The sequence below is a fragment of the Anthonomus grandis genome, chromosome 4 (genome assembly GCF_022605725.1).
Source record: "Anthonomus grandis grandis chromosome 4, icAntGran1.3, whole genome shotgun sequence".
NCBI lineage: Eukaryota > Metazoa > Arthropoda > Insecta > Coleoptera > Curculionidae > Anthonomus > Anthonomus grandis.
Window position 1 is genome coordinate 37873613 of NC_065549.1, and position 26263 is coordinate 37899875.

Genomic DNA, 26263 nt, shown 5'->3' on the forward strand with positions numbered 1-26263 from the left:
ATAGTTTGGGGCTTTGCTTGTACATGGCAAACAATTATCATGGCTGACAGGTTGGAGCTCAATATAGTCATCAATCCCGGTAGCATCTTTTTTTAAGTATGCTCCATTATTCTCAGCTGTATCAGAATTTTCCGCAGTATGTAAACTGACCGAAACGTTTTTTAAAAATCCATCAGAAGCAGCCTTTATGGAGTTTTCAGCCATTTGGGGATAATTACATGGATCGCATTTTTCAGACAAAATATTGTTTATTTTTATATTTGAAGGAACATTTTCATCGTTCGCAAACTCCTCTACAGAATAGAAAAAAGAAGGTTCGCTAGTATTCTGTATATCCCTTTCTGAATTTGTGCTATTTATAATATTTTGCTGATTTACCGGACTTAGGATTTTCTTGGTACGAGCGTTCATTTTACTAAAAAAAATCAAAAAACGTGCCTATCAAATTTAAAATAAAAAAATAAATAAATTATAAAAATTCACGCGAATCACAGGTTATAACATACTAAAAATACTTTTTTCCACATGTATTTTTACTTATAATAATAGCTGACCATCATTATTTATTTGTTTTAATTTATTTATATTTATCGCGTTTTTATTTCATTAAATTCATGTGGCAAATAAGCTTAAGCGTTTGTTGATAAGTTGCCATTTTTGCCACCACAAATAAAAAGCATTCGCCATGGTGATTTGAGCAGAGAAACACCGCAAGCGTTTGAAAACACTGCGTGCCGACAAAGACGTGCGACAAAAGAATGCGCCGACAATATATTCAAGTTAAATGTGAACAGATAAACGCGTGTTGTTATGTTTTAAATAAATAAATATACAAAACAATTACGCTAATATTAAAATTTATATTTAAATAAAAAACCTTCAGACAATAAAGACGCATTAGTAGAAATGAGCAAATTTATTGTTAAAAACATTTTATAGAATATGGGCATAAGATACATTTATGCTTCAGTTATATAAAAAAGAAATCGTTGTTTTGGCAGAATAAAGACTTTAAGTACAGTTAAGCCCCTGTATTACTAAAAAATCTTAAGTAGTGCGAAAAATATAGACACAAAGTACACTTAGGTCCTTCTTTCTACGGAACCAAAATTACACACTGTAAACTATTTTCCACAATGGACAGTTACGTCTTTTTTGCACTCAATTACATGCGTCTCGCTTAAACACTTTGAGACAACCATAGATAAACAGTTTATAGGGGTTAATTGGGTTGGAGACAACTGACTGATGCGTCGGTGTTATAGCGAGTTGTAGTAGGAAGGACGCAATTGACATCTAGCGGTCAATATCGGTACTACACTTACGGTTTTAATATACCAGAAAAAAGGTATTATTTTGGAATGATTGGCTATCATAACTCATTTTTTGATAAAATTGCAGTTACGACCTTGTTTTACTGGAACGGCGATATAATAAAGAATGCAACTCAGTTTCTGCTAATTATAATAATTTATTATATCACTTTATTTTTTTCTGTTGAGTAATCACTGGCAACATGGAATACTAAGGATGTTAATCAACAAAATAACCCCTCTGCCCCCTGTGTAGATATTGCACTCAACCCAAAGCAGCCAATGTTTATTCTAGTGTATTCAATGTTCTAAGCTTACCGCTATATATTTCGAAAATTATATGTCAGATTCTTTCCAAATTATAAATTACGAGATCTAAAATAAGTTCAAATTTCGATACGTTTACTCGCTGACTCATCATAACTCTACTATTATTTTATGACCGTAATGTAGTAACGTTATTTATATGTGGAGAAGCTGTTTGGATTTCTCACTTTATAAAATCCTCTCTAAATATAAGATCACGAAACCTATTGGGTTCGTTTGGAATATAGTGAATGATTTGCTGCAGCTCATAGTTAAATCATTACGATCGAAATATCCTTTATAAAATTTTAAAAATCTTACTACATTAGATTTATTTATTGCATTAGAGTAAGGTTTTCATGAAAAATAGACTTAAACAGAAAATATTCTAAACTTTTGGCAACCCTAACAAACGCCTTCCTATTTAATTGTATGTATATTGTTCGATGTTGTAATATAGATTTTTGTATCAAATTATCATTAATTTATTTTAAGGTCTTTTATGTTTAGTAAACCGTTTGCTGGCTGGCTACAAATTAGTTAACTAGCATTTTAATAACTCAATCATCTCTCCTACCCAATTACCAATAAAAAGAACATTTCGTTTATGTATGTAACGATCGACTTCCAATCTATAGACACCTACGCGAAATCTTACTTCGATGGGAGTCGATATAAAAAAAGTTTTATGATCCTTTTACAACGTGGTACACGACCAATTTTTTAATTTAATATGAATTTCTCAATTCACTCTTGTTTAATATGCATTGTGCCGACATGTTTTTAGTTAACTAGTTTTTCGGCCGTGAGAAAAGAATTTTTACATAAAAACGAAATGGTTTCCTCGTCAGATTAATAAGATTAAACTGAAGCTGCCAAAATTTCGAATTTATATTCATACATGATATTCTACAAATTAACAAGTATTAATAAAGTTTAATTAATTCATGTAAAAATGTTGTAAACTTGTAAATAATTTGGTTTAATTATTAAGATAGTTGGAAATGTTTCGAGGAAGTTAAATCTAAATATGTCAAAAGCTAAAGTCAATAATTAGTATAGTTAGGTAAATAGATGTTATAATATTAAAGTAATATGGTTGTATAGTAATGCATAGCAGGCCTTTTTAAAAATTTAAAGGTTTAGAATTGTCTTTAATTTTTAGAGGTGGATCAAAATAAGGTCATAATATTTATTGATTTAATATGAAATTGTACATTTTTAAAACAATAAAATATAACATTTAAATTTATTTTTTGTTTTATTTTACACAATATGCATGGTGTTACATTATAGCTGGTATACATAAGAAAAACTATATTATTTCCCTACTTCGTACCAAAAAAACTAAACATTTAATTAGTTCTATAGGTTCAGTTACACTTTAAAAGCATTAAATTAATAAAAAAATACTGAAAGATTCAGTGTTTTAAGTGTGATTCAATTTTATGAGCTCATTTTCTTTTGGCTTCTCTCTTATAAGATAAGTCTGCAGCATCGCTACACACAAACCAGCAGTAATCTGCAAGCATAGTTTCACTCCAACGGCCCTATTATCTTTTTCCATCGCAGAAATGTCCTAATAGAATTTCTCTCCATGTTCGTCACATAGCGCCACAATTTCCAAGAAGGGAAAACTTCCAGGTGGGAATGGAGAAAATGAATCTTAAGGGACATGTTGCATCCGAGTTGATGATATTTTTCCAGAAGTACTTTCACCAAATCTCTGTAGTTATCTCTCATCATCATGGCATGTATTCATTCCATAAAATGTTCACAAAATTCAATTTTTCTATCTGCATCCTCCTCATTGAGTTCCGGGAGAATTGTTAGTTTATAAGGATGAAATTTTTCTGCTTCAAGAACCCTTACTACTGAAGACTGGCTCACTTCCAATTCGCGCGTTACTTGCCTAGTGGGAATATTAAGATTTTCTTCAATGGCTAATAACACATTAATTTTGGTGTCTTCATTAAGCGCACATCGACGAGAACTAGTTATTGTTCTTACGTGACCATTTTCCCGAAACTGTTTTTCAATCTTGCTTATAGTACTTTGAGATATTGATGGTAAATCAGGATATTTCTGTCTGAATAAATCCAAAACTTCATTTTGGGTTCTTGTTCTATCTCCGTACCCAATCATCATTAAGATTTCAATTTTCTGCTTTTCACTTAAATAGCCCATTTCGTAAAAAAATTAAAAGAAACCTAAATCTGATTATCCGACAGTAAAGGCACGTCTTGTAGCAATGTCAAAATTTGTAAAATGTCAAAATTATAAAAATGCCACATTTTTATAGGAGATTCATATTTTTAATTCATATTTATTCATATTAATTTTTTGAATTTAAAAGATTTATAAAATAAAAGTCAAAATTTAAAAACAGGTGAATAAAGGCATGGCATGTGAATTTTGTGCAGAATCCAAAAATATAATAATATATAGGGTATCCCATTTAAAATAAGAAAGTTGGTATTAGCCCCGCCTACATGACACACCTTGTACAGTGTCCAAAAAGGGTATCAGCAATGTAATGTTTACATAAACCAAATACACCATATTTCTATGATCATTTATTTATGGCAAATTAATGTACAGTCAATAGAAATTTATGAACCAAAAACAATGCTGTCTAAATGGTGTCCGTTGCGCTGTATGCACTCTTCGAATCGAGAACGAAGATTATTGATAACCCGTCCACATATTTCCCTTGATATAAATTTTATTTACTCCTGGATATTTTGCTTTAATTGATTTGTATCAGCTGGATTATTCTCGTAGACCTTACTTTTGAGGTAATCCCATAAGAAATAATCAAGTGGCGACAGGTCCGGGCTCCTAGGAGGCCAGTTAATATTGCCTCTTCTTGAAATGACTTTATTGGGGAATAATTGTTGAACAGCTTCAATTGCCCGATTTGACGTATGGCCTGTCGCACCATCCTGCTGAAACCAGGTTTCTAAGTTAAAACCTTGAAACTGTCGGAGAGATAGTGCAAAAAAATCTTGTAACATTGCACAATACCGTTCGGTATTAACGGTAAGTGCCCGTCCATTTGGATCTTCAAAAAAATATGGCCCAATTATGCCATCAGCAGACATCGCAGCCCATACGACCACTTTGGGGCTATGCAGTGGACGTTCGTGTTTTCTGCGAGGATTAACGTCAGACCAGTACCTGCAATTTTGCTTATTTACGTGGCCATTTACATGAAAATTAGCCTCATCACTGAATAAAATGTTATTGAAATCGACGAATCGTTCCATCATTTCATTGACAAATTCTAACCGTGTTTTGTAATCCCTCGGTTTTAATTCCTGCACTAACTATAACATGGGCATTTTGACCAAAGACTGGCATGCAGATGCCAGTCTTTGGTCAAAATGTTATGTAAAGATAATCTTTTGAGAGTAGTCGTCTGACTTCGCTTCCGTACAGATAAGGTTGAATTCTCTCTGACTCATTGACGTACTCGTTCGATGTTTTCTGCACTTCTTACGATTCGTGGGCGGCCTGGATTATGAATTTTCACTGTGAATCCAGTAGCTTCAAATATTCTGATCCATTTTCTAATAACATCAGGGCTAGGTGATATTTGAATCTCATGTAATTGGTAATGAGCGCGATATAGACGGCGTGCTGTCACGATTGAATTATTGTTTTGGTAAAATGCACGTACATAAAAAACGCGTTGCTCTCCAGTAAACGGTTCCATTGCAACTGAAATTCCTTGGACCCATTTACATTTTGACTCCCACCGTAAGTGGCGGCGTTGCCACGTCTGAGATTAAATGCACAAATAAAGTGCTGATACCCTATTTGAACACCTTGTATAAAAAAAATTTATTGTAAAAAATGCGCAACTTACAATCTAAATTGATGTGCTCGAGCGTTTTTCCGAACACTTTTCCAATTATTAATTATCGAATTTATTCTACTAAGTTACAAACTCGCACCGTATATTATGCTATTAATAATCGACAAGTTTATAATTTGTACCAAATAAACGTCACCCACAGCCTTGTATATATAAAGAAATATACATATAGGATCAAAAAAACATAACTTTTTTCAGTTGATATTTATTATTTCTATATTTCTAGGAAACACGAAAAACCAAATGAGTACCTACTTACCTGCTATAAAAATGTAATCCCCTGGCGCAAGCAAAGTTTAATTTTTTAAACAAATATGGTATCCCCACTTATATGTACAAAAATTTGTGCATCAAATCTTGTGCTCGTTGTTTATAATTTAATTTCTTCTGTTCCTAGTTATTGTAAAGCATTATATACAAATTATAGGTACAATTGTAAGTTTGTTTGTTGTTTTATTTAAATTAAGTAGTTTTTGTTTTATCCTTGAAAAAATAATTAATTTAGAACGATTTGTTTTTGATATATAAATATTTTTGTTATCACATATAAACTTGTGCAGTAAGAAATTTGCTTAAATTAAAATTTTAAATTTTGATACAAATTTATTTAGTACATTTTGGGTCAGTATTCTAGTACATTTACAAAAATTTCTCTGGCAACACTGATCCATAGACAGATAATGTTGCGATTTGCCAGGTGTGCCATTGCAAGAACGTGGTGGTCAAGAAGACACTTAAATCAAATGGAAATACTGAGAGCCATTTAATTATTTATTCATATACGGCACAAGTCATTTTATCATCAAAACTATTAAATAAAACAATCTGGCGATTGAAAATAGAGTGTCATTAGACAAATTGAATGGACGTATAAAAAATAAAATGTTCGCAAAAACCTAACCTGGCATAACCAAAACACGTGATCTTTGTCATGAGTAGGTATAGGTACAAAAATCGTTTCTTAACAGATCGTTAATAATAAATCCTTAATTCATATGATTGCTTATTTCAACAAAACATACTATAGTAATAAGTTACCTAAGATCAAGATAAAAGTAAAGAGTTTACCTAATCGCATTTTCTCTAAAAATATTCATCTCACGATGATCATATAGAGTGGCGTTTGCACTGACCCTAATAACATAAAGTGATGCAGAAAAATACAGGAGTGCCAGCCTCTTCGAGTAGTAAATTTAAAAGGGAACTTTATATGACCGTGAATAAAGTTATGCAGAAAAAAACACCTCCAAAGAACGAAGCCAGAACCCTGAGGAATTTCTTTTGTTCTTTTTCAGTTTTCTTATTCCAAATGCCATGGAATATGGCACGTAACATGGAAGCCACGGTATAGAGCAGTATTCCAATATTGAACGAATAAAGCAGCAATAAAGCTTTAAAAATACCATACCACCATTTTAACTAGGACATTAGATTCCATATTAATAAATAATTTTGAGATTGTTTGTGGATATATACCTAAAAGTTCTAAATAATAAGCGCAAATCTTCTTACAATTTATTTGCATTATACTAAGTCAAATGCAATAGGTAAAAATTTATTTCAATAATTTAGCATCAAAATAGCGTTTCAAGAACTACAGGGAACTCTGCATCCCGCTTTTAAAATATTGGGTTTCGCACGAAGTCAGTATAAACTTGGTATCATAGTACTAGTAGTACTTCTTCTGGCTATAATCATACAAGGTTTTTTCTTTATCAGACATTTTGGCCAATTTATTTGTCAACGATTTCCTCTTTTTATCTGCCATTTTAGTTTTCCAGATAACAAGTCCTATAATCAACTTTATGAAATCGATGTTATAAATAATAGTTTATGTATCTAGTAACTTAAGGATATTAGGGCTTATTATCAACTTAAAATATTGGGTTAATATTATTAAGCTAAGGATTATTAATAGTTGAAACGTTGTGGTTGTGTATTTGTATATGGATATTAAGTAATACATTTAGTCCCTAAATATTTTTGGGCTCAGGAAGGTAATCGGAATATTATTATTCTGCAGAGTCACCAAAAAGTATCTCTGCGTTTTCGAGAAAATTATTTCATAACAAAGTTTTAGAGGTGTGGACAAAGACTTGAATGGTTTGAATGGTTAAAACTTGAAGATGTGGATAATATTAATAATGAAAACAAACATGAATGTTTATCTCTGAAAATGTTAAAGTATTTGGTCTCATGATCTACGCTTTTACCTTTGGCTCATCAAGCACATCTGGGATATGATAGGTAGAAATTTCTGAATGGTCTCAATAAACTCATAGAAATTTTTTAAACAAGATGGCCTATCTCAGGACTCCCTAGATCGCTTATATAAAGTATTTTTATGTGAAGAGCAGTATTTATTCGTTTCAATGACGCAGGTAAAATACTTGAATTTGACTAGTTGTACAGTTAATCTAGCATCCAAAAGGTGTACAAAATGAATGAATTAAAAAGTTAAATAATTAGTTTCTCTACCATTTACTTTTTAAAAGTGAGGCTTGCAACGAGGACAAAGTGAGAGAATACCAAAGGTACAAGAGTAATTGTTTAGCAATTTTTTTGTTTTTCAGTTGTTTTGTTTTGCAATTGCGGTAAATTGAGTTTCAAACAAATTGTTGATTTTTTTTTGTATTATTTTGACGCTCTGTAACTTTTTTCCCCGTTCTTATATAACTTAGCTGGCTCCCAAAAGGTAAATTGTAAAGAATTCAATTGTCTTTATTTTCTATTTGGGTTTTTCTGCACGACTTACTTAGCCAGAACATTAAATCCATTATTTCGTAAAACATCACAAAGTAGGGAGAATACATATACATGAACATAAACGGTAACATTTTTCATAATATTCCAAAACAAACAATAAATTTCTTTAAGTTAATTTAGGTACAAAAAGAACCTGATATTGGGATCGAATATTTACTGTCTAATCGACATTTTTAATTTTAAATTTATTAATTTAAAAATTCTATTTTTACTTAAGTATATAAAACTGTTTATGTTAGTCCGTCAAGGTGCGTAGTATAATTTATAAAAACTATCTATCACCCGATTCACGAACTGTTTAGTTTTTTAAAACAAAAGTTTGATCATTGGAAATGTAGGAAGTATTGTAAAGAGAAAACATCTTAGTTTTGAAAATTACCACGAATTGTTAGTTCAAGACTGATATAAATAGTTGTAGTTTTGGGTGAATAAATCAGTATTGAATTCTACAATCAAGTGGTTCTTTACTCAACCTATTACGGCCAAGCCACCCTTGCCTGTAAACCTATAGTAAGGCTGCTATAGGGTAATAGGGAATAAAAAAGGTTTAAGGGAACCCTTCCTAAATCTTTTCATGGTCCTTCGAGCCGGATTTTAAACCAAAGGAGTTGCCGCCCACGACGCCGCCTCCATCTTCAAGTTAAACCAAAGGAGTTGCCGCCCACGACGCCGCCTCCATCTTCAAGTTAAACCAAAGGAGTTGCCGCCCACGATGCCGCCTCCATCTTAAAGTCAAGCCAGGAGTAAGCTGCCAAAAGACCACTTTTACATCTGCAATCTAAAACAAGAAACTGCCGCCCCAGGAAAAAGCCATGGAAGAAACGAATAAAATTGCTCTCCGCCAGCAAGAGCTAGCGGGAGAATTAGAACAACTTCTAACCAATGTAAAGGAAGATTCAAACTCAAGAAAAACATCATCATATATTACTCAGAGAAACCAACAGGGAGACAGAATATGGGACGCAATTGTAGAAAATGACAAGAAGCTTAGAAAAATCGGAGAATTCAGTCATAGTTACTTCACGAAGAAATACTTGGACCAAATTAATGGATTGTACGATAATTTAAAAAGCCATTTGAAGACATGCAAAAAACCAGAAGAAGAAAAGAAGCCTGAAGAAGACGAAGCAATACTAAGACGAAAAGAAGTAGTAGTCCAAGAGTTTCAGTTTTTGATTGAAGAAATTGAAGAAGAACTCTGCAGAGATAAACCTATAACTCGCTATAAATTTCTGAAAGAAGACACGAAGAATCAATGGGGGCCCATTCAGCAACTTCACAACGAGATCCTTTGCAAAGGCATTACAAGCAAGGAATATTTATCTGCCCACCGTCTAATTAAAAGGTCATACGATGATAATATAGAGAAGCTAGACGAAAAAATAATGGAGGGCCAAAATCTATCAAACAACACACCCATCCCAACAATGAACATTCCAACATTCAACGGACTGTACGAAGAATGGTCCACGTTCGACGATCTTTTTACCAGGATAATTCATCGAAATGACAAATTATCAAGTGCACAGAAGCTCCAGCACCTCAAATCCCTTCTTCGAGGAGAAGCACAAAGCACTATCAAGCACCTACTTGCAACAGATGGAAGCTACCCTGCAGCATGGAATTTATTGAAGCAGAGATATCAAAACAAACGTCTCATTGTATCAAAATTAGTAGACAAGATTTATGAGTTCCCGACAATTACCTACGAATCAGTGCCAAAACTTAAACAACTGTATGATGTCACAACCGAATGCCTGGAAGGCATTAAGAATTTAGGCTACGCCACGTCATCATGGTACCCGATAGTAGAAAGAATAATATGCAGAAAATGGGACCAGGAAACGACAAAAATCTACGAGCAAACTTTAGAAGACCCTCTAGAAGTCGCCGCACTAGAAGACATTTTAGAATTTTTAAAAAGGAGATTTCAGTCACTTGAAGCGCTCAACTCAGAAAAAAAAGATAGATTCCCAAGAGATCAAGTATGCCAACTATGCTACCGAGGGCATAATATTTGGCGCTGCAATCTATTTTTGCGCCAATCACTAATGGACCGAATGAAGATGATAAAAGATCATCAACTATGTACCAGATGTTTAAGCTATAATTCGAGAGATAGTTGCACCGCAACAAGCAACTGCAAAATCTGCAGTGGACCCCACAATACTTTACTACATCAAGATCGACAAGCCACTTCAAACGCAAGAAATGGAAACTCCACCTCAAGGCACCAAAGAACTACCAAAACAGCTTCAGGAGAAACAACGAACCAAACTTCAGGCCCAATATTGTCAACTCTAGATACAATGATCGAACACAAGAAATAACAATTCAAGAAATCACCCCCAAAGCACTCACCACGCAGCTGAAGAAAGAAACAATACCGATAAAAAAGAAGTTCTACTGGCTACAGCGCTAATCCAAGGCACAGCATACGACGGCACGTCCCCATTTATTAAGAGTGTTAATTGATCAAGGCTCCCAGTCGTCATTTATTTCTGAAGAGGCTGCACAAGCATTACATTTTATTATTGACTCAGAAAAGTCTATAAACAATTACAAACATTTTTCTAGTATTTCTTATAACATTAAAAAATATCTGAAGAAATGAATTTATTAGACTACAACAAAAGATCCTTAAACTCGTTGACTCTTACAATCAGACTCACAAATAGTATACTGTTTTTTTTCACAAAAAAACACTATACTAATTAAAATAGTGCCTTAACAAAGATTATATAGTCATAACTAAATCTAAAAAAAAATCTTACAATAATCTACATTTCCACTCGGTGGATGAGCAATAGAAATACAGTACCCGTCCCGGTACACTGCCAATGTCATAATTATAATTCCATGTTAGTTCGGTGCCGGCCCGAATAAACTGTGACGAGAAAAATGCGACCTATGGGAAACACATTTTGGACGAACACGTTCGGTGAGCAGGAATGATTTAAAAATCTCCCAATATTTCCAGCATCTTTTGCATCCATAATATAAATATTATCTTTTTCTTGGCCCAAACAATTCCCTAACAGAAACGTGTTTGAGGCTTCTTTCATCCACATCTTTCATTTTAGGGTTAAAAGACTTCCCTGTTTCCATGATCCTCCTCATCACTTATAGTGACGGTGTCAACTTTATCACTTATTTTTCCAATAATTGATGCTATGTCCTTATCTGGAACACTAGAATTTTGTTTCATTTTTATCTCGGATCGGTCTCTTTTCTCTTCCTTGTCTCTTTTTCATTTTTCTTTTCTGTCTTCTTCATCTTTTCTCTTTCTTTCATGCAATCGCGACCTTATGCCATCATTGTTACCAGGTGAGGAAGAAGAATTATGAATCCTAAAATTAGTCAATGCCGAGGGCGTAAAATCATTAGTTTTCCAAATAAGGATTCCTCTTTTTGCCCGAAGATTTTGTTTGTTTTGGTTCATCAATGGGCGGCGTCTTTTCTCTTTCCATGTACTCCTCTTCCTTCATCACTTCCGCTTCATAATCTTCTTTGAATTTCTCTACAGTTTCAATGTAATCTAGTTCGGCAAAATATTCATCACCATATTCCTTCCCATCCTCATTCGCTCTTTGTTCTGTATGCAATGTTCCCGCGTAGCAACAAATAAAGGTCCCTTGCGGAATGTCGTTTAGACACCTTATACCCCAACCCCTGTTTGGCGTTTTAAAGACTTGGAATTTTAAAGACATGGGGTTTTGAGCCACCCGGTTCAGACACGTTGACGTACATTTACATCTTGAATTGCACTCATAAATTCCAGTCATTACTTGCTCCTGCAAGCTTCGATAAATATAACCAACAGAAATTGGATCAGTATCTTTTGCTAAAAATTTGATTCCAGAAATCTAGCGCCTCGGTACTTAACCCATTAATAACGGGAATTGGAACTTGCTCAACACCCTTCGATAAATCTTTTGGATCAGGTACACAGTCTACACTAAATTCTGCCAGGCACCTAACCATGTAATTAAAATCGAATAAGTCCACTGTCATTTCGATTTCAGTCACTCTAAGATAATAGTGTATCTCGCTAATGTTTCTAATCATCCTTCCACAAGGCGCCTTATAAATAATCTCCTTTCTTCCTCGGTCCTTCTTGCCCAGCCACACAACAAAGGTTTCGAGAGCGGATTATGTCCTCGCAGTTTGGTAAAGTTGTGGGTAATAAATGTTTTACACATTGGGCCACATTTGTGAGGTTTATACTCCTGTCGGGTTACTTGTTGGTCTTTTGGAGTAAAATACATAATCTTACTCGTAGGTCCTGAAGCGTTCGATGTCGGCTGAATAGGAGGTAGAAATCGCACCGCTTTCGGTGCAGGTTGGTTAACGCTATTAGGTTTGGTAGTACTCTTACACGCGACAGCTCTAGTTTCACTAGGCGGTGTATTTTCTTTTTGAGCAGACTCAACAAATTCCTCGTTTCGACTATATTAAACTACCGCAGCAGATTCGTTAGGTCCAAGTTTTCTAGGAGTTCGTATGCCAGTGTGTCTAGTAGAAGCAGCCAATTCCTCCCTGTACATAGGACTTAGCTTTACCAAGAGAAAAAATACGCGCCGAAATATCAGGAGTCAGCGACAATGAATCAAGTGTTTCCAAGTCAAAAATAAAAGTCCAATTAAGGCCAAGATTTCCCAGCGACTACATACTCACAACAGAATTGCTAGTATTACCAAGGATTACGAAGGCGCTCCCGAGTGAACCGTTAAACGAGATAGACGCAGGAGAATGGAAAAATACTATTCTGGCAGACCCCACATTCAATACAACGGGACCAATCGACGTACTACTAGGAGCAGAAGAACACGGGAAAATAATACTAGAAGGGCTCAAAGAACTGGATAAACTAATAGGACAATAAACAGAATTTGGTTGGATTATTTCTGGAACAATGATCATCAGTGAAAAGAGTAAACACCTACAAATAAAGAGCATGATATTAAGAACAGAAGAAGATAATCAACTGACCAAATTTTGGGAAATAGAAGAAGTCTCATGTCAACAGCAAATCAAGCCAGAAGACCAAGTGTGTGAAGAACTCTTTCAAAAAACAATAAAAAGAAACAAGGATGGAAGTTATACAGTGAAGTGCCCTTCAAAGAGTATCCACCGCAATTAGGAGAATTAAAATCCCGAGCCATAGCAAGATTTCAACAATTAGAGAAAAAGTTTGTAAAAAATAAGAGCCTCTACGACCAGTATCGACAATTTATGGAAGAATACATAAGGCTCGGGCATATGGAAAGAGTGCCCAAATACGCCTATAATCAAGGAAAATATTACATACCTCATCAAGCTATCACAAGAGAAGACAGTATAACTACGAAACTTAGAGTAGTCTTCGACGCATCATGTAAAACAATCCAACCAGAGTTGGATTTATAGCAGACATAGAAAAAATGTATAGACAAATAAAAGTGGATAGTGCAGATCAGGAATATCAAAGGATTGAACCACTACAAGGATTCCGATTAACTACAGTAACATACCGAACAGGCCCGGCACCATTCTTAGCCTTAAGAACTCTTCGCCAACTAGCTCACGATGAACAAGAAAACTTTAAAAAAGCATCGAAGATTATCCGGGACGACTTTTATGTTGATGACGTACTTTCAAGTGCCAACAGTGTCACAGAAGCACATGAACTTCAAAATGAACTAACAAAATTACTAAAATCCGGTAATTTTATACTGAGAAAATGGTCCATCAATTCCAAAGACCTTCTACAAGAAATCCCAAAAGAGCTAAAAGAAAAGAGCACTGTTGAAATTGATGAAGAAGAGGTCAAGAAATCACTAGGAATATTAAGGAGTCCAGCTGATGATAGCTTCCATTTTAAAGTCAATGCAATAACAAGAACCAGCAATACTAAAAGGCAGATGCTGTCGGAAATCGCGAAGATACCATTAGGACTTGACCCATTAGGATTGTTAGCACCCTTTACCATTCGAGCAAAACTAATCATTCAGGACCTGTGGCTTTAAAAATTAGCATGGGATGACATTATCGAAGGAGAACCCTACAAGAAGTGGCAAAAATTTAAAGAAGAAACAAATAGCATTTCAAAAATCAGAATTCCAAGATGGATTCAATACGACAACCAAGAAATTGATCTGGTGGGATTCTGCGATGCGTCCGAAAATGCACAATTTACAGTATAACGAAAAGTGGAATTAAAATTAATATTACTATGCTACAGGCCAAATCCAAAGTGGCTCCAGCAAGAAACCGGACTACCCTTCCAAAACTAGAACTTTATGCTGCCGTACTACTCGCTAAATTAATGGACAAATCAAAAAAGGCCCTAAAGATAGAATGCAAAGAAGTCTATGCCTGGACAGATTCAATGATCACACTGGGCTGGGTTAAAGGAGATACTACAAGATGGAACACTTTCGTCGCCAACCGAGTCGCCGAAATTGTGAAACTAATACCAGTGCAGAAGTGGAACCATGTCGAATCTCAAGATAATCCAGCTGACGTAATATCAAGGCGCATTGAAAATTACCGCTCTAAGAGAATCAAAATTATGGTGGAAAGGACCGAATTGGCTGTGCAATCAAGAAGAGTGGCCTATAAACAGTGAAATCCCCAAAATTAAAGAAGGACTAAAGAAGATCAATTGTCATCAAGTATGTATAACCACACAAGGGGAGGATTGGAGCCGTTATTTGTCATTGACTAAAATGCTACTAGTTCTTTCAGTAGGTACAAGAATGAAAAAAGACTCTCCAAAAGGAAATCTAAGTCCAGCAGAACTTAGCAGAAACATTAGAAGCCATCATCCGAGGTGTACAAAAGTCAGAGTTTGCAGAAGAAACCAAAATACTTAAGCAGCGTAAAAGAATTGACAAATGAAGCAAATTACAAAACCTATACCCAATATTGGATCAAAATGAAATAATGCGTGTAGAAGAAAGACTCAAGAATGCCAATATACCAATCGATCAAAAACATCCAATCATATTGCCCAGAAATAGCCATCTAACAAAACTTATCATAAGAGATGCCCATGAGAAAACATTGCACAGAGGAAATCAACTAACTTTGGCCTACATTAGGCAAAAATTTTGGATTATCAATGCAAAACGGACAATTGCAACAATGATAAACAAATGCATAAAATGTATTAGATATAAGCAGCAAGCAGCATAACAAATAATGGGAGATCTACCGAAAGAAAGAGTCACACCATCACCCCCGTTTTCTCATACTGGAATCGACTACACAGGCCCCATATTCATCCGAACAACAAAAGGAAGAGGTCATAAATCGTACAAGGGATACATAGCGATTTTTGTGTGCATGGCAACCAAGGCAATTCATATTGAAATAGTCAGTGACATGACCACAGAGACTTTCCTGGCAGCATATAGAAGATTCATTTCACGAAGAGGACAATGCACAGACATATACAGTGATAATGGAACCACGTTTGTCGGAGCAGCAAATCACATAGAAGACGAAGTACTAAAAATAACTGAAACACAAGAAGTACAAGAAGCAATTAGCACCACAGGGACAAAATGGCATTTTATTCCACCCTCCTCACCACACTTTGGAGGACTGTGGGAAGCTGGGGTTAAATCAACAAAACACCACCTACGAAGAATCATTGGAGAAACGACATTAACATTTAAAGAATTGTCAATGTTAGTATATCAAATTAAAGCGTGCCTGAACTCTCGGCCACTGTGTGCAATAAATGACGCTACAATGAGACAATACTCACGCCAGGTCATTTTTTGATTGGAAGACCACTAGTAGGCCCATTTGCATGGTCAAAGACAGACATAAATGGCTCTATGCTTCAGAGATGGAAGTTAATTCAAAAAATGAAAAAGGACTTAAGGATAGTATGGTCCACAGAATACCTAAGTAGACTACAAATGCAGTACGAATGGAAAGAAGACAAAGAGAATTTGAAAATAGGGACAGTAGTGCTTATCAAAGAAGACAACGTTAACCCAGCAAGATGGCCATTAGCGAAAATAACCAAAGTGCACCCAAGTGATAACAACAAAGTTCGAGTAGTCACCCTCCCAAAAAGGAAAAACGGAAACAAAAAGGGCAGTAACAAAATTAATCCCGTTACCATGCGAAAAGGAACAAGATCCGCACAGACAGTGAAAAGCAATGTAACAATCCTAAGGAACGACCCAAAATTTCAGCGTAGCCGACAACCAAAACATGGAATTACGCTATTAGACATCCTGCTATGTTTCACCATTTTTATGCCAACAAGTGGGACAGCAAACTATACAATCAAGCAACCCGCGAAAGGCCTATATTAACACTGGATTATTTGGAGTTCGCCGCAAAAAAAGAGGACTTTTTGGCAAATTCCTAACATCGGTTTTTGGAGTAAATGATTAAGTATATAGGGACATCGACAGCTTACAGTTGAACCAAGAAGAACTAATTCAGGCTTCCAAACACCAAACCAAAGTAATGATCTTTGCTATCGCGCAGATCAATGAAACAGAGGTAAAAATGGAGCAGCACATCAATCGATTCCAAGAGAAAATAAGCCAAAGTATGGAAATCATCAATAAGATGAAAGGCTATGTGCGCATTTACGATTTGAACAAGGATCGATTTTTACCATCTTATCACCAGCCCATGTACACAAAATTCTTCAGAAAGCCAACGAAAAATTACCATCTCATTTAAAAATAAGACAGGTACGCATAAAGACATCGCTACAAGAAGAGGGAAGACAATGGGCAAAAATTTTTACATATTTTGCCATTGAAGATATTTCCGATTTCAACCTCCTGAAGGAATTATCCTACAGCTCTACACGTTGAAAATAATTCCTACTGGTCTCTCGACATACCTAATGACATTTTGGCTGTAGACTACAACAATCAACAATACTTTGAGCTATCACACAATGAATTAACGGCATGTATACATCGAAGCAGCCATTATTTGTGTTCGCCGACAACAGTTATGAACATAGACGCCAGTCCAAAGTCATTGACGAAATATATCAACGACATCAAGGGAATTCTTGCAACATAACAAAAGATAAGCTCCACACGACTATTTAGAAACAGCTTTATACTCCAAATACATGGATGTTTATCTCTCCAAATCCCATAAGCATCGCAATCACGTGCAATGACATACGGAAAGAAATGGTATTAAACACCACTGATATAATTCAGTTAATCGAAGCATGCATTCTAAAAACAAAACAAAATAATATAATTGCAAACCGATTTGATACCGTTCCTGTTGTTTCTAATTATACAAAAACATCAACATTTATTAATGTCAGCGACCTACACCATACAAAAACAAACACAGTCAGTAGTTTTTCGACAGAAGCCGTGTTCAAGGTATCAGATGATCTGACTAACCTTTCAATTGACTAGCAGCGACTAGGCCAGCAGCTGGAAGGCAAGAGATGGAAAAAGGCCACACTCCATTCCTATACTGCAGGGGGCTGTACTATACTGATCATCATCCTAGTGTCTTGCGTATTCCTAAGGGTTATTAAAATTGGACAATACAAGCAACGAGAACCCAGACATAAGACCAGAGAGACCGAGATGGTAGAACTCCGTCCTTTAAAAATTCTATTTTTTACTTAAGTATATAAAACTGTTTATGTTAGTCCGTCAAGGTGCGTAGTATAGTTCATAAAAACATAGGTCTGTCACCCGAATCATGAACTGATGAGTTTTTCAAAACAATTTGCAAGGTTTCATCATTGGGAATGTAGGAAGTATTGTAAAGAGAAAACATCTTAGTTTTGAAAATTACCACGAATTAATAGTTTAAGATTGATATAAATAGTTGTAGTTTTGGGTGAATAGATCAGTATTGAATTCTACAATCAAGTGGTTCTTTACTCAACCTATTACGGCCAAGCCACCCTTGCCTGTAAATCTATAGTGAGGGTGCTATAGGGTAATAGGGAATAAAAAAGGTTTAAAGGAACCCTCCCTAAATCTTTTCAACGGAAAATTATAAGGTAAGAGTTTCTACAGAACGTCATCGTAATTTCCTTATTGTAATAATTTGCCAGTTTTCATTATATAAGAATATACTCCTTTTTATCTTTTAAAATACGTTTTATTACTTCTTTAGTGAAGGTAAAACTAAAAACTCCACATCCACAATTTCTCTCCTTAAACTCATCAAAACCCTAATTAAATATAATATTCATTCATCGGCTTTTTTCTGTTAAAAATGCTTACATAAATATAATGTCTGATATTGGAGACTTAAAACTATAAATCATTAAGACGCCGCGCTAATAGGTACATTTAAAAAAAAATTTTAGAGTATACGAATATGAATTAAAGTGATAAATACATAAAATTCTTAATTATTTTACAATTATGTGTATCTGTCTAAAGGGATACGATCATAGTGCAATTAAAAATCAAAAATCTTTATTTAAACATTAAATTATAGAATCTAAAAGGATATTCTAGATTCTATATTATTTATTGTACAAATCTAAAGTTCCTATTTGATAAAGGACCTGTCTCATTTCAATTTCGTTGACTATTTATGTATTATTATTTAAGACGTGAATTTATTTTACTTATTATATTTTATCTGGTTTTTGTCATCAAAAATCATCAAAAATTACTCATCATGAGTAAAAAAGGCAACGTTAACCGGTGGACGTGTAAAGTTAAGGGCTATCTTTGAGAATCTTTAAGTTTTATGTCTTACGCGGTTCTTCGGAGATGACAGAAATAGCACTTATCTGAGAAAAAAAGGTCTCTTCGAAGAAAGTTATAATGTGCCGGAATGGTGGTCTCTGCAAAATCTCAAATGCATAAGCGTTAACAGATGTTTACTAGATTTCTTTTAAGGGATATTTCTAATATGATCCTTTTTAGAGTTCAGTTCGACGGTAATTTTACCCGAAAACAGTCGTGCAGCAATGCCCAATTGTTCTCCCATAACTTTTCCCTAGTGTTTGTGGTTAGTGCCTTTATTGAGGTATTTACACTTGTCAAATTATAAAGGTGAGAGTTTTCACTAAGCAATGTTTTAGCTTATGTCTTCCTTATTATTTTAATCAATATCAGTAGAATTAAAGTAATATTTAAATGCGCATCCTTCCGTCCTAATTAGCCGTGTTTACCTTTCCTTCGAAGCTCACTTGAAAAAAAAGGAAAAAATAATAATTTTTATTAAAAACTTTCCACAAAAGTTAGAATCGCAAGAAAGCAAGAGAAATAGCGTAACACAATAGCTGTCATAAACCATATGCTTTTTTTTTGTTACCTAGTTTAATCAATAAGATGCTAAAGGCAAAATTTGTAATTATTTTGCAACAATAAGGCAATTTAAGTTACTGTCTGTGGAAATAAAAGAAAACTTGATCATGATTTACAATGCTTATGAAAAAATCATCGGTACCAATTTGAGTTATCTACCTCTGCTTGATGAAAGATTACAAAAAATAGGCATAGATTGAGAAAATAGAATTCGAAATTACCCAAAAAATAGTGAAAAGTCGAGTTATCTAGTTGTAGTACTAATATAGCGATTTATTATATTTAATTTCCTTTTCTTTTATGTATAATAATTAAAACCTGTGAGCGTCATTTAAATAATTTTATAATTTTTAATACGTTAAATAAATTCAAAATAGTCCAAAATAATCAAAATAAATCATAAAAATAGAATAAACACCTTGTAAAACAACTGGGCGCTTGGGCGACTCCAAAGTAGAGATGGTGACGTGTAGACCTGAAATAATAAAAGTAACCTGAGCATACTTATTCCCGTAAAATTAAATAATAATAAAAATATTAATCAAAACTCATTAATATGAAAAATATGAATTAATATGTTTTAAACTTGCTCAGTAATTTTACTTTTACGATAACCATTTAATTCATGTTCACCAACATTTAACCACTTAACTTAAATATCCCAAAATTCATTATTCACCAACTTATTATTTTTATCCGATTGTTAAATGTCCCAGTAACGACAACGTACTGATATTGAATGATATACAATCGTTCAATATGCCAAAACGTGAGCACTACATTACTCACAAACCGTAGCCAAAATGCTACCAAAAACATTATCATAAAACATGAGATTGAGACAGCAATCTCCGATCTAGACCACTTGACGATAACACACTTTGTACTGAGGGGTGCAATGGACACCAAAACGCGAGGGTCCTCTCCAAATACAAAGCCTTGTTAAATACAACGAGCTGTGCAATGGTCCCAGACCAGCTCAGTATCTTAACAAGAAATAATAAACAATCGTCACAACAACACAAGCAAGACAAACAACAATCGGTCATTAAAATATTTCATTAATCACATTTTTAATTAAAAAGGTAAAATATCGGTGTAATCAATAAGATAGAAATAAGCATACTCTGTGAGAACACTCACCCTTTCTTGTAGTAAAACACTACACCAAACCAACACAGCTTATTTCACGTCGCAACACCCTTTATTGTTTTTATTAAATAACTTCACTCTTTAGTGACCAAAACTCAAATGAATTTTATAAACCAAATATTTATCTCACTCTTTTATCGAAACCCATAAAAATAATTCCCGAGGGGAAACGCTAAGTGTAAACCGTATTTGGTTACTTACGGTACCGCTGAGCTAGCTTTAGTTTTGTAAATATCCTGGACCTCTTTTCGGTCAGACCGATAAATTTCATCTTAATGACTAAGAAAAATATTTCAATTCTTTAGAAAATAAACAGGGTCTTACATTCGGCCATCCTGCTATCAACTCGTCTCGAGTTGATCAGCATCCTCAGCATTAGGATCGGACAGAACTACCCCTTCTTCATCACTGCTCAGATCCGACTCACCAGATGAAACTCCACCAGCTGGTACCCAGGGTCGCATACGATCAACCGCAATAACATTTTCATATGTCGCTTTTCGAGTGAGACGACGTGACCCTATCATATCAACTACTATGTAGCGATCATTTGGTAGTACTGTTTTTATGACCATTGGACCGTCATATGGTGCAGATAGTTTCTTGCTCGTTCCTGTGGCAGGTTGATTTTTCATAATCAGGACTAAGTCACTAACTTTATATCTCTTCGGACGCTTTCTTTTCTTATAAAAATATTTCTTTTGTTGTTCTTGAGATAAGGCTATCTTTTCAGCAGCTTCTCTTCTTATTTCTAACAAATTATTAATAATATCCGGAATTTGTTGAACTTCATCAAGTAAAATACTGTCACTAGATCCTCTTGGTGAATATCCAAATAAAAGTTGACTGGCTGTTTTTCCTGTTAATTTATTTACTACATTATTTATTGCAAATTGAATTTTCTTAACGTTATCATCCCAAGTATTTTCTTCTAAGGTGAAAGAAAGAAGAGCCCCTAATATGGTTCTATTTAGCCTTTCCACTTGTCCGTTGGCACGTGGAGTTGCAACAGCATTGAGTACAAGTTTTATATTATTTTGTAAGCAGAAATTTTTGAAATGATAAGCAGTAAAACAACTTCCTCGATCAGTAATTAATAACTTAGAAGATCCATAGGTTGCACAAATATTCTTGAGGTATTCAATAACATATTTTGTTTTAGTGGATTTGACAGGTTGTAAAAAGCAGAATTTCGTAAAAGCATCAATGCCAACAATCAGATACACATTTGATTTTTTACTTTTAGGGAAAGGTCCTAGATGATCAATATGAAACATATTAAATGGATGACAATCTTTTCGAATTGGATAAAGAAATCATTCCTTTCTCCCAGAATTACGTTTGTTATACAAAAATCGAATGAACCAATAACATCTCAGAATGTGCAAACCAAATTACACAGACGATCTTGGCAGGAATGAAAGCTTATATCCCTTTTTCTACTAAATGCAGATCAAACAACAAGCAATGGTTCAACCTGAATTGCAAAAAGGCAGTAAACACTAAAAACGCAGCATATCGCAAATGGCGTCAACATCCTTCCACCGAAAATTGGAGAAACTTTTTAACCTCCAGAAATAGCTGCAAGCGAATTATTGATGAATGCAAAGAGAGTCACAACAACAGGATCAAAAACAAATTGCTAAACTGCACAAATGGAACAAGATCTTTCTGGTCGGTATCGAAAGCCGTTAGTCAAGGAATTGCTAAGTCGGCCTTGCCACCCCTAACAGCAGATGATGGTTCTATCGCGGTAACAGCAAGGGAAAAAGCCAACTTACTGGGTAAACTCTTCGCGTCCAATTCTACTGTGCACTCGCAAGGCAAAACACCGCCATATTTGCCAAGGGTGAATTCATCGATGGGAGAAATTTCGTTTCCCCAACGAATTATAAATAAAATTCTTAAAAGCGTAGACACAAACAAAGCTTCTGGACTCGATGGAATTCCAGCCCTAGTACTAAAACGTTGTGCAGACGAATTGACTCCTCCCTTATGTAGACTGTTCACGGCATCGTACAAACAGGGCTCATTTCCAACAAGCTGGAAAACTGCTCAAATGCAAGCTGTACCCAAAAAGGGTAAGAAGACGATGCCGTCCAATTACCGCCCGATTGCACTAGTTCCAGTTATATCGAAGATTATGGAGAAAGCAGTCAACCAACAACTGTTAAGATATCTGGAATCATCTGGACTAATCAGCGATCATCAATACGGCTTCCGAAAGCTTAGATCCACCGGCGATCTTCTGGCTTACGTCACACACTTGTGGAGGTCTCAATAAAACTTGTTTTATTTCATTAATCTTAGAATCGGTAAGTTGTCCAGAGAGCACCCAATCCGCTTGTTCGATATGGAATATATTTAACGTATTTGGTGATTGTTCAGTAGAAGAAGGGTGACGACTCAGAGCGTCCACGTGTTTCATTCGATTGCCTGGTCTATATTTAACATCAAAACGAAATTCTTGAAGTTGAAGCCACCATCGTGCAATTCTTGGAATAATTTGTTTCTTTTCACTAGTTGCTTTTAAAGAATTACAATCTGTAACCACAGTAAAATCAATTCCTAGAAGATAGCTTCGAAATTTCTTTAAACTTTCAACAACTGCCAAAGTTTCCAACTCGTAAGAATGATAATTCTGTTCTGCCCCTATGGTTTGTCTACTATAATAAGCTACTGGATGAAAACGTTCGTCTGGATGTAATTGTAGAAGAATTCCGGCTAAACCTAACATACTCGCATCGGTGTGAACTTCGGTAGGTAAAGTTGGATCAAACAATGTTAAAATTGGTCTTTTAATTAATTCTGATTGTAATTTTCTAAAAGCGTTCATCTCATGTTCACCCCAATTCCATTTAACAGATTTCTTCGTTAATGTGGTTAACGGCTTTGCTATTATAGCATAATCTTTTACAAAGTGCCTAAAGTACCCTGTCAGCCCTATAAATTGTCGCACTTGGTGCACAGATGTTGGGGGTTGAAATTGTTCGACGGCCTTAATCTTTTCTTTACCTAGGCGTACTTCACTTTGACCCACTTCAAAACCCAAAAATGAAACTGAACTCATTAAAAACGAACATTTTTTTAGATTTAGTGTTAAACCTTCGGCGCGAAATATATGTAGGATATTTTCTAAACTGTGAAGTGCTTGATATATTGTGCTATTATGTAAAAGAATATCGTTTAAATAAACGGCAGCGTAACTAGCAGCAGGTTTTAGTATTTGGTTCATAAATCGCTGAAAAGTTCGGGGTGAATTCGTTAAGCCAAATGGCATTCGGTTAAACTCGTATTGTCCGGAAGGTGTAACAAATGAAGTGTATCGTTTGGAATTTTCTGCGACTGGGATTTGATGGTAACCTGCTTTCATATCTAAACTGGTAAAGTATACACCACCTTGTAACCTATCAACCTGATCACTATCTTCGGGATTAAAAATCGGTATAACATCTCCCCTAACAGATGTTTCCGCTTTACGAGAATTAGAATTGCTCTTAAAAAATTCTTCCATCATGTTAGTGAATCGATTAAAATCATTATTTTGATTTTCGCCCTGTCCACTACAAGTACTACCTACGTTATTCATGTCATCAGACAATGAAAGATCACGCGCTCGTTTACGACTCATGTTAACCAAGAAAAAAGGATGTAAATGTATGCGGTATTTAAAAATCTTTAAAAAGAAAAAAAAAAGAACAAAATAAATACTCGTAATATTCATAACAATGCAACACAAACAAAATATTATTATTATTATTTATTTATTTTTTTTTTTCTTTAAACCATAAATGTCTACCAACATCATCAAACCTTAGAGTCACGCCCGGTGTTTATTTGCTCTTTATCCCACTTCTGAAAAATTCTATAATAATTAAAACCTGTGAGCGTCATTTAAATAATTTTATAATTTTTAATACGTTAAATAAATTCAAAATAGTCCAAAATAATCAAAATAAATCATAAAAATAGAATAAACACCTTGTAAAACAACTGGGCGCTTGGGCGACTCCAAAGTAGAGATGGTGACGTGTAGACCTGAAATAATAAAAGTAACCTGAGCATACTTATTCCCGTAAAATTAAATAATAATAAAAATATTAATCAAAACTCATTAATATGAAAAATATGAATTAATATGTTTTAAACTTGCTCAGTAATTTTACTTTTACGATAACCATTTAATTCATGTTCACCAACATTTAACCACTTAACTTAAATATCCCAAAATTCATTATTCACCAACTTATTATTTTTATCCGATTGTTAAATGTCCCAGTAACGACAACGTACTGATATTGAATGATATACAATCGTTCAATATGCCAAAACGTGAGCACTACATTACTCACAAACCGTAGCCAAAATGCTACCAAAAACATTATCATAAAACATGAGATTGAGACAGCAATCTCCGATCTAGACCACTTGACGATAACACACTTTGTACTGAGGGGTGCAATGGACACCAAAACGCGAGGGTCCTCTCCAAATACAAAGCCTTGTTAAATACAACGAGCTGTGCAATGGTCCCAGACCAGCTCAGTATCTTAACAAGAAATAATAAACAATCGTCACAACAACACAAGCAAGACAAACAACAATCGGTCATTAAAATATTTCATTAATCACATTTTTAATTAAAAAGGTAAAATATCGGTGTAATCAATAAGATAGAAATAAGCATACTCTGTGAGAACACTCACCCTTTCTTGTAGTAAAACACTACACCAAACCAACACAGCTTATTTCACGTCGCAACACCCTTTATTGTTTTTATTAAATAACTTCACTCTTTAGTGACCAAAACTCAAATGAATTTTATAAACCAAATATTTATCTCACTCTTTTATCGAAACCCATAAAAATAATTCCCGAGGGGAAACGCTAAGTGTAAACCGTATTTGGTTACTTACGGTACCGCTGAGCTAGCTTTAGTTTTGTAAATATCCTGGACCTCTTTTCGGTCAGACCGATAAATTTCATCTTAATGACTAAGAAAAATATTTCAATTCTTTAGAAAATAAACAGGGTCTTACATATGTTCTCGCCGTTATCTATTCTAAAAATCAGCTGATTTGTGGAAATGGTAATTTAAAGATTGATTTTAATCTGGTTTAATTATCGCCCATAAGAAAAAAAGTGAAGACTGAAGATAGATGCTGTTAAGAGGAATTTCAGGTAGTTATTAAAAATATATTATAAAAAATTAAAAAAAAATTAAAGCTCTATATCCCAAGAACAAGGCGTTGAAACGTTTCAACATTCATATTAAATTATTTGCCAAAAATTCAGCTTTATAAATATAGAAATAGATCAAAACCAACACAAAAATTTTTCATTTTGTTGTGCCCAAATTCCACACATAGTCAATAAATGGAGTACTAAATATCATAGCACTGAAAAAAACCAGGCGTTTTTTGTCTGTTTTTACTCTAGTTTATCTGGCCCGACCTACAATAGGTACGCATTTTAAAAAATCCGTGTGGTAAAATAATATTTAATATAAATTATTTCGTTTGCTTAAACTTACATGTCTTTGCGAAAAAGTATCCGCTCTTTTTTGTTAA

General features: G+C 34.5%; 2 protein-coding genes and 1 long non-coding RNA gene across 3 annotated transcripts; all 3 read right to left on the reverse strand.

The window, feature by feature from the left end:
- Nucleotides 1-11446: 11446 nt before the first annotated feature.
- On the reverse strand, nucleotides 11447-13797 carry LOC126735681 (histone-lysine N-methyltransferase eggless-like). The gene is given in 4 exon segments (XM_050439746.1): nucleotides 11447-12120; nucleotides 12122-12362; nucleotides 12365-12679; nucleotides 13779-13797. Coding segments are annotated over 4 exon segments (1047 nt in total). The 3' UTR covers nucleotides 11447-11648.
- A 6070-nt stretch (nucleotides 13798-19867) lies between these two features.
- On the reverse strand, nucleotides 19868-23117 carry LOC126735533 (uncharacterized protein K02A2.6-like). The gene is made up of 2 exons (XM_050439571.1): nucleotides 20685-23117; nucleotides 19868-20016 (listed from the first exon to the last, which is right to left on the reverse strand). The coding sequence occupies exon 1, from the start codon at nucleotides 21968-21970 to the stop codon at nucleotides 21035-21037; it is 936 nt and encodes a 311-aa protein (XP_050295528.1). The 5' UTR covers nucleotides 21971-23117; the 3' UTR covers nucleotides 19868-20016; nucleotides 20685-21034.
- Nucleotides 23118-24582: 1465 nt separating this feature from the next.
- On the reverse strand, nucleotides 24583-25728 carry LOC126735534 (uncharacterized). The gene is made up of 2 exons (XR_007660431.1): nucleotides 25400-25728; nucleotides 24583-24731 (listed from the first exon to the last, which is right to left on the reverse strand). It is a non-coding gene; the product is annotated as an uncharacterized LOC126735534 (long non-coding RNA).
- Between the last annotated feature and the right edge of the window lie 535 nt (nucleotides 25729-26263).

Bases quoted from the DNA above. Each gene is read 5' to 3' on its own strand.
- LOC126735533 (XM_050439571.1), bottom strand. From the start codon at position 21,970: ATGTTTCATATTGATCATCTAGGACCTTTCCCTAAAAGTAAAAAATCA.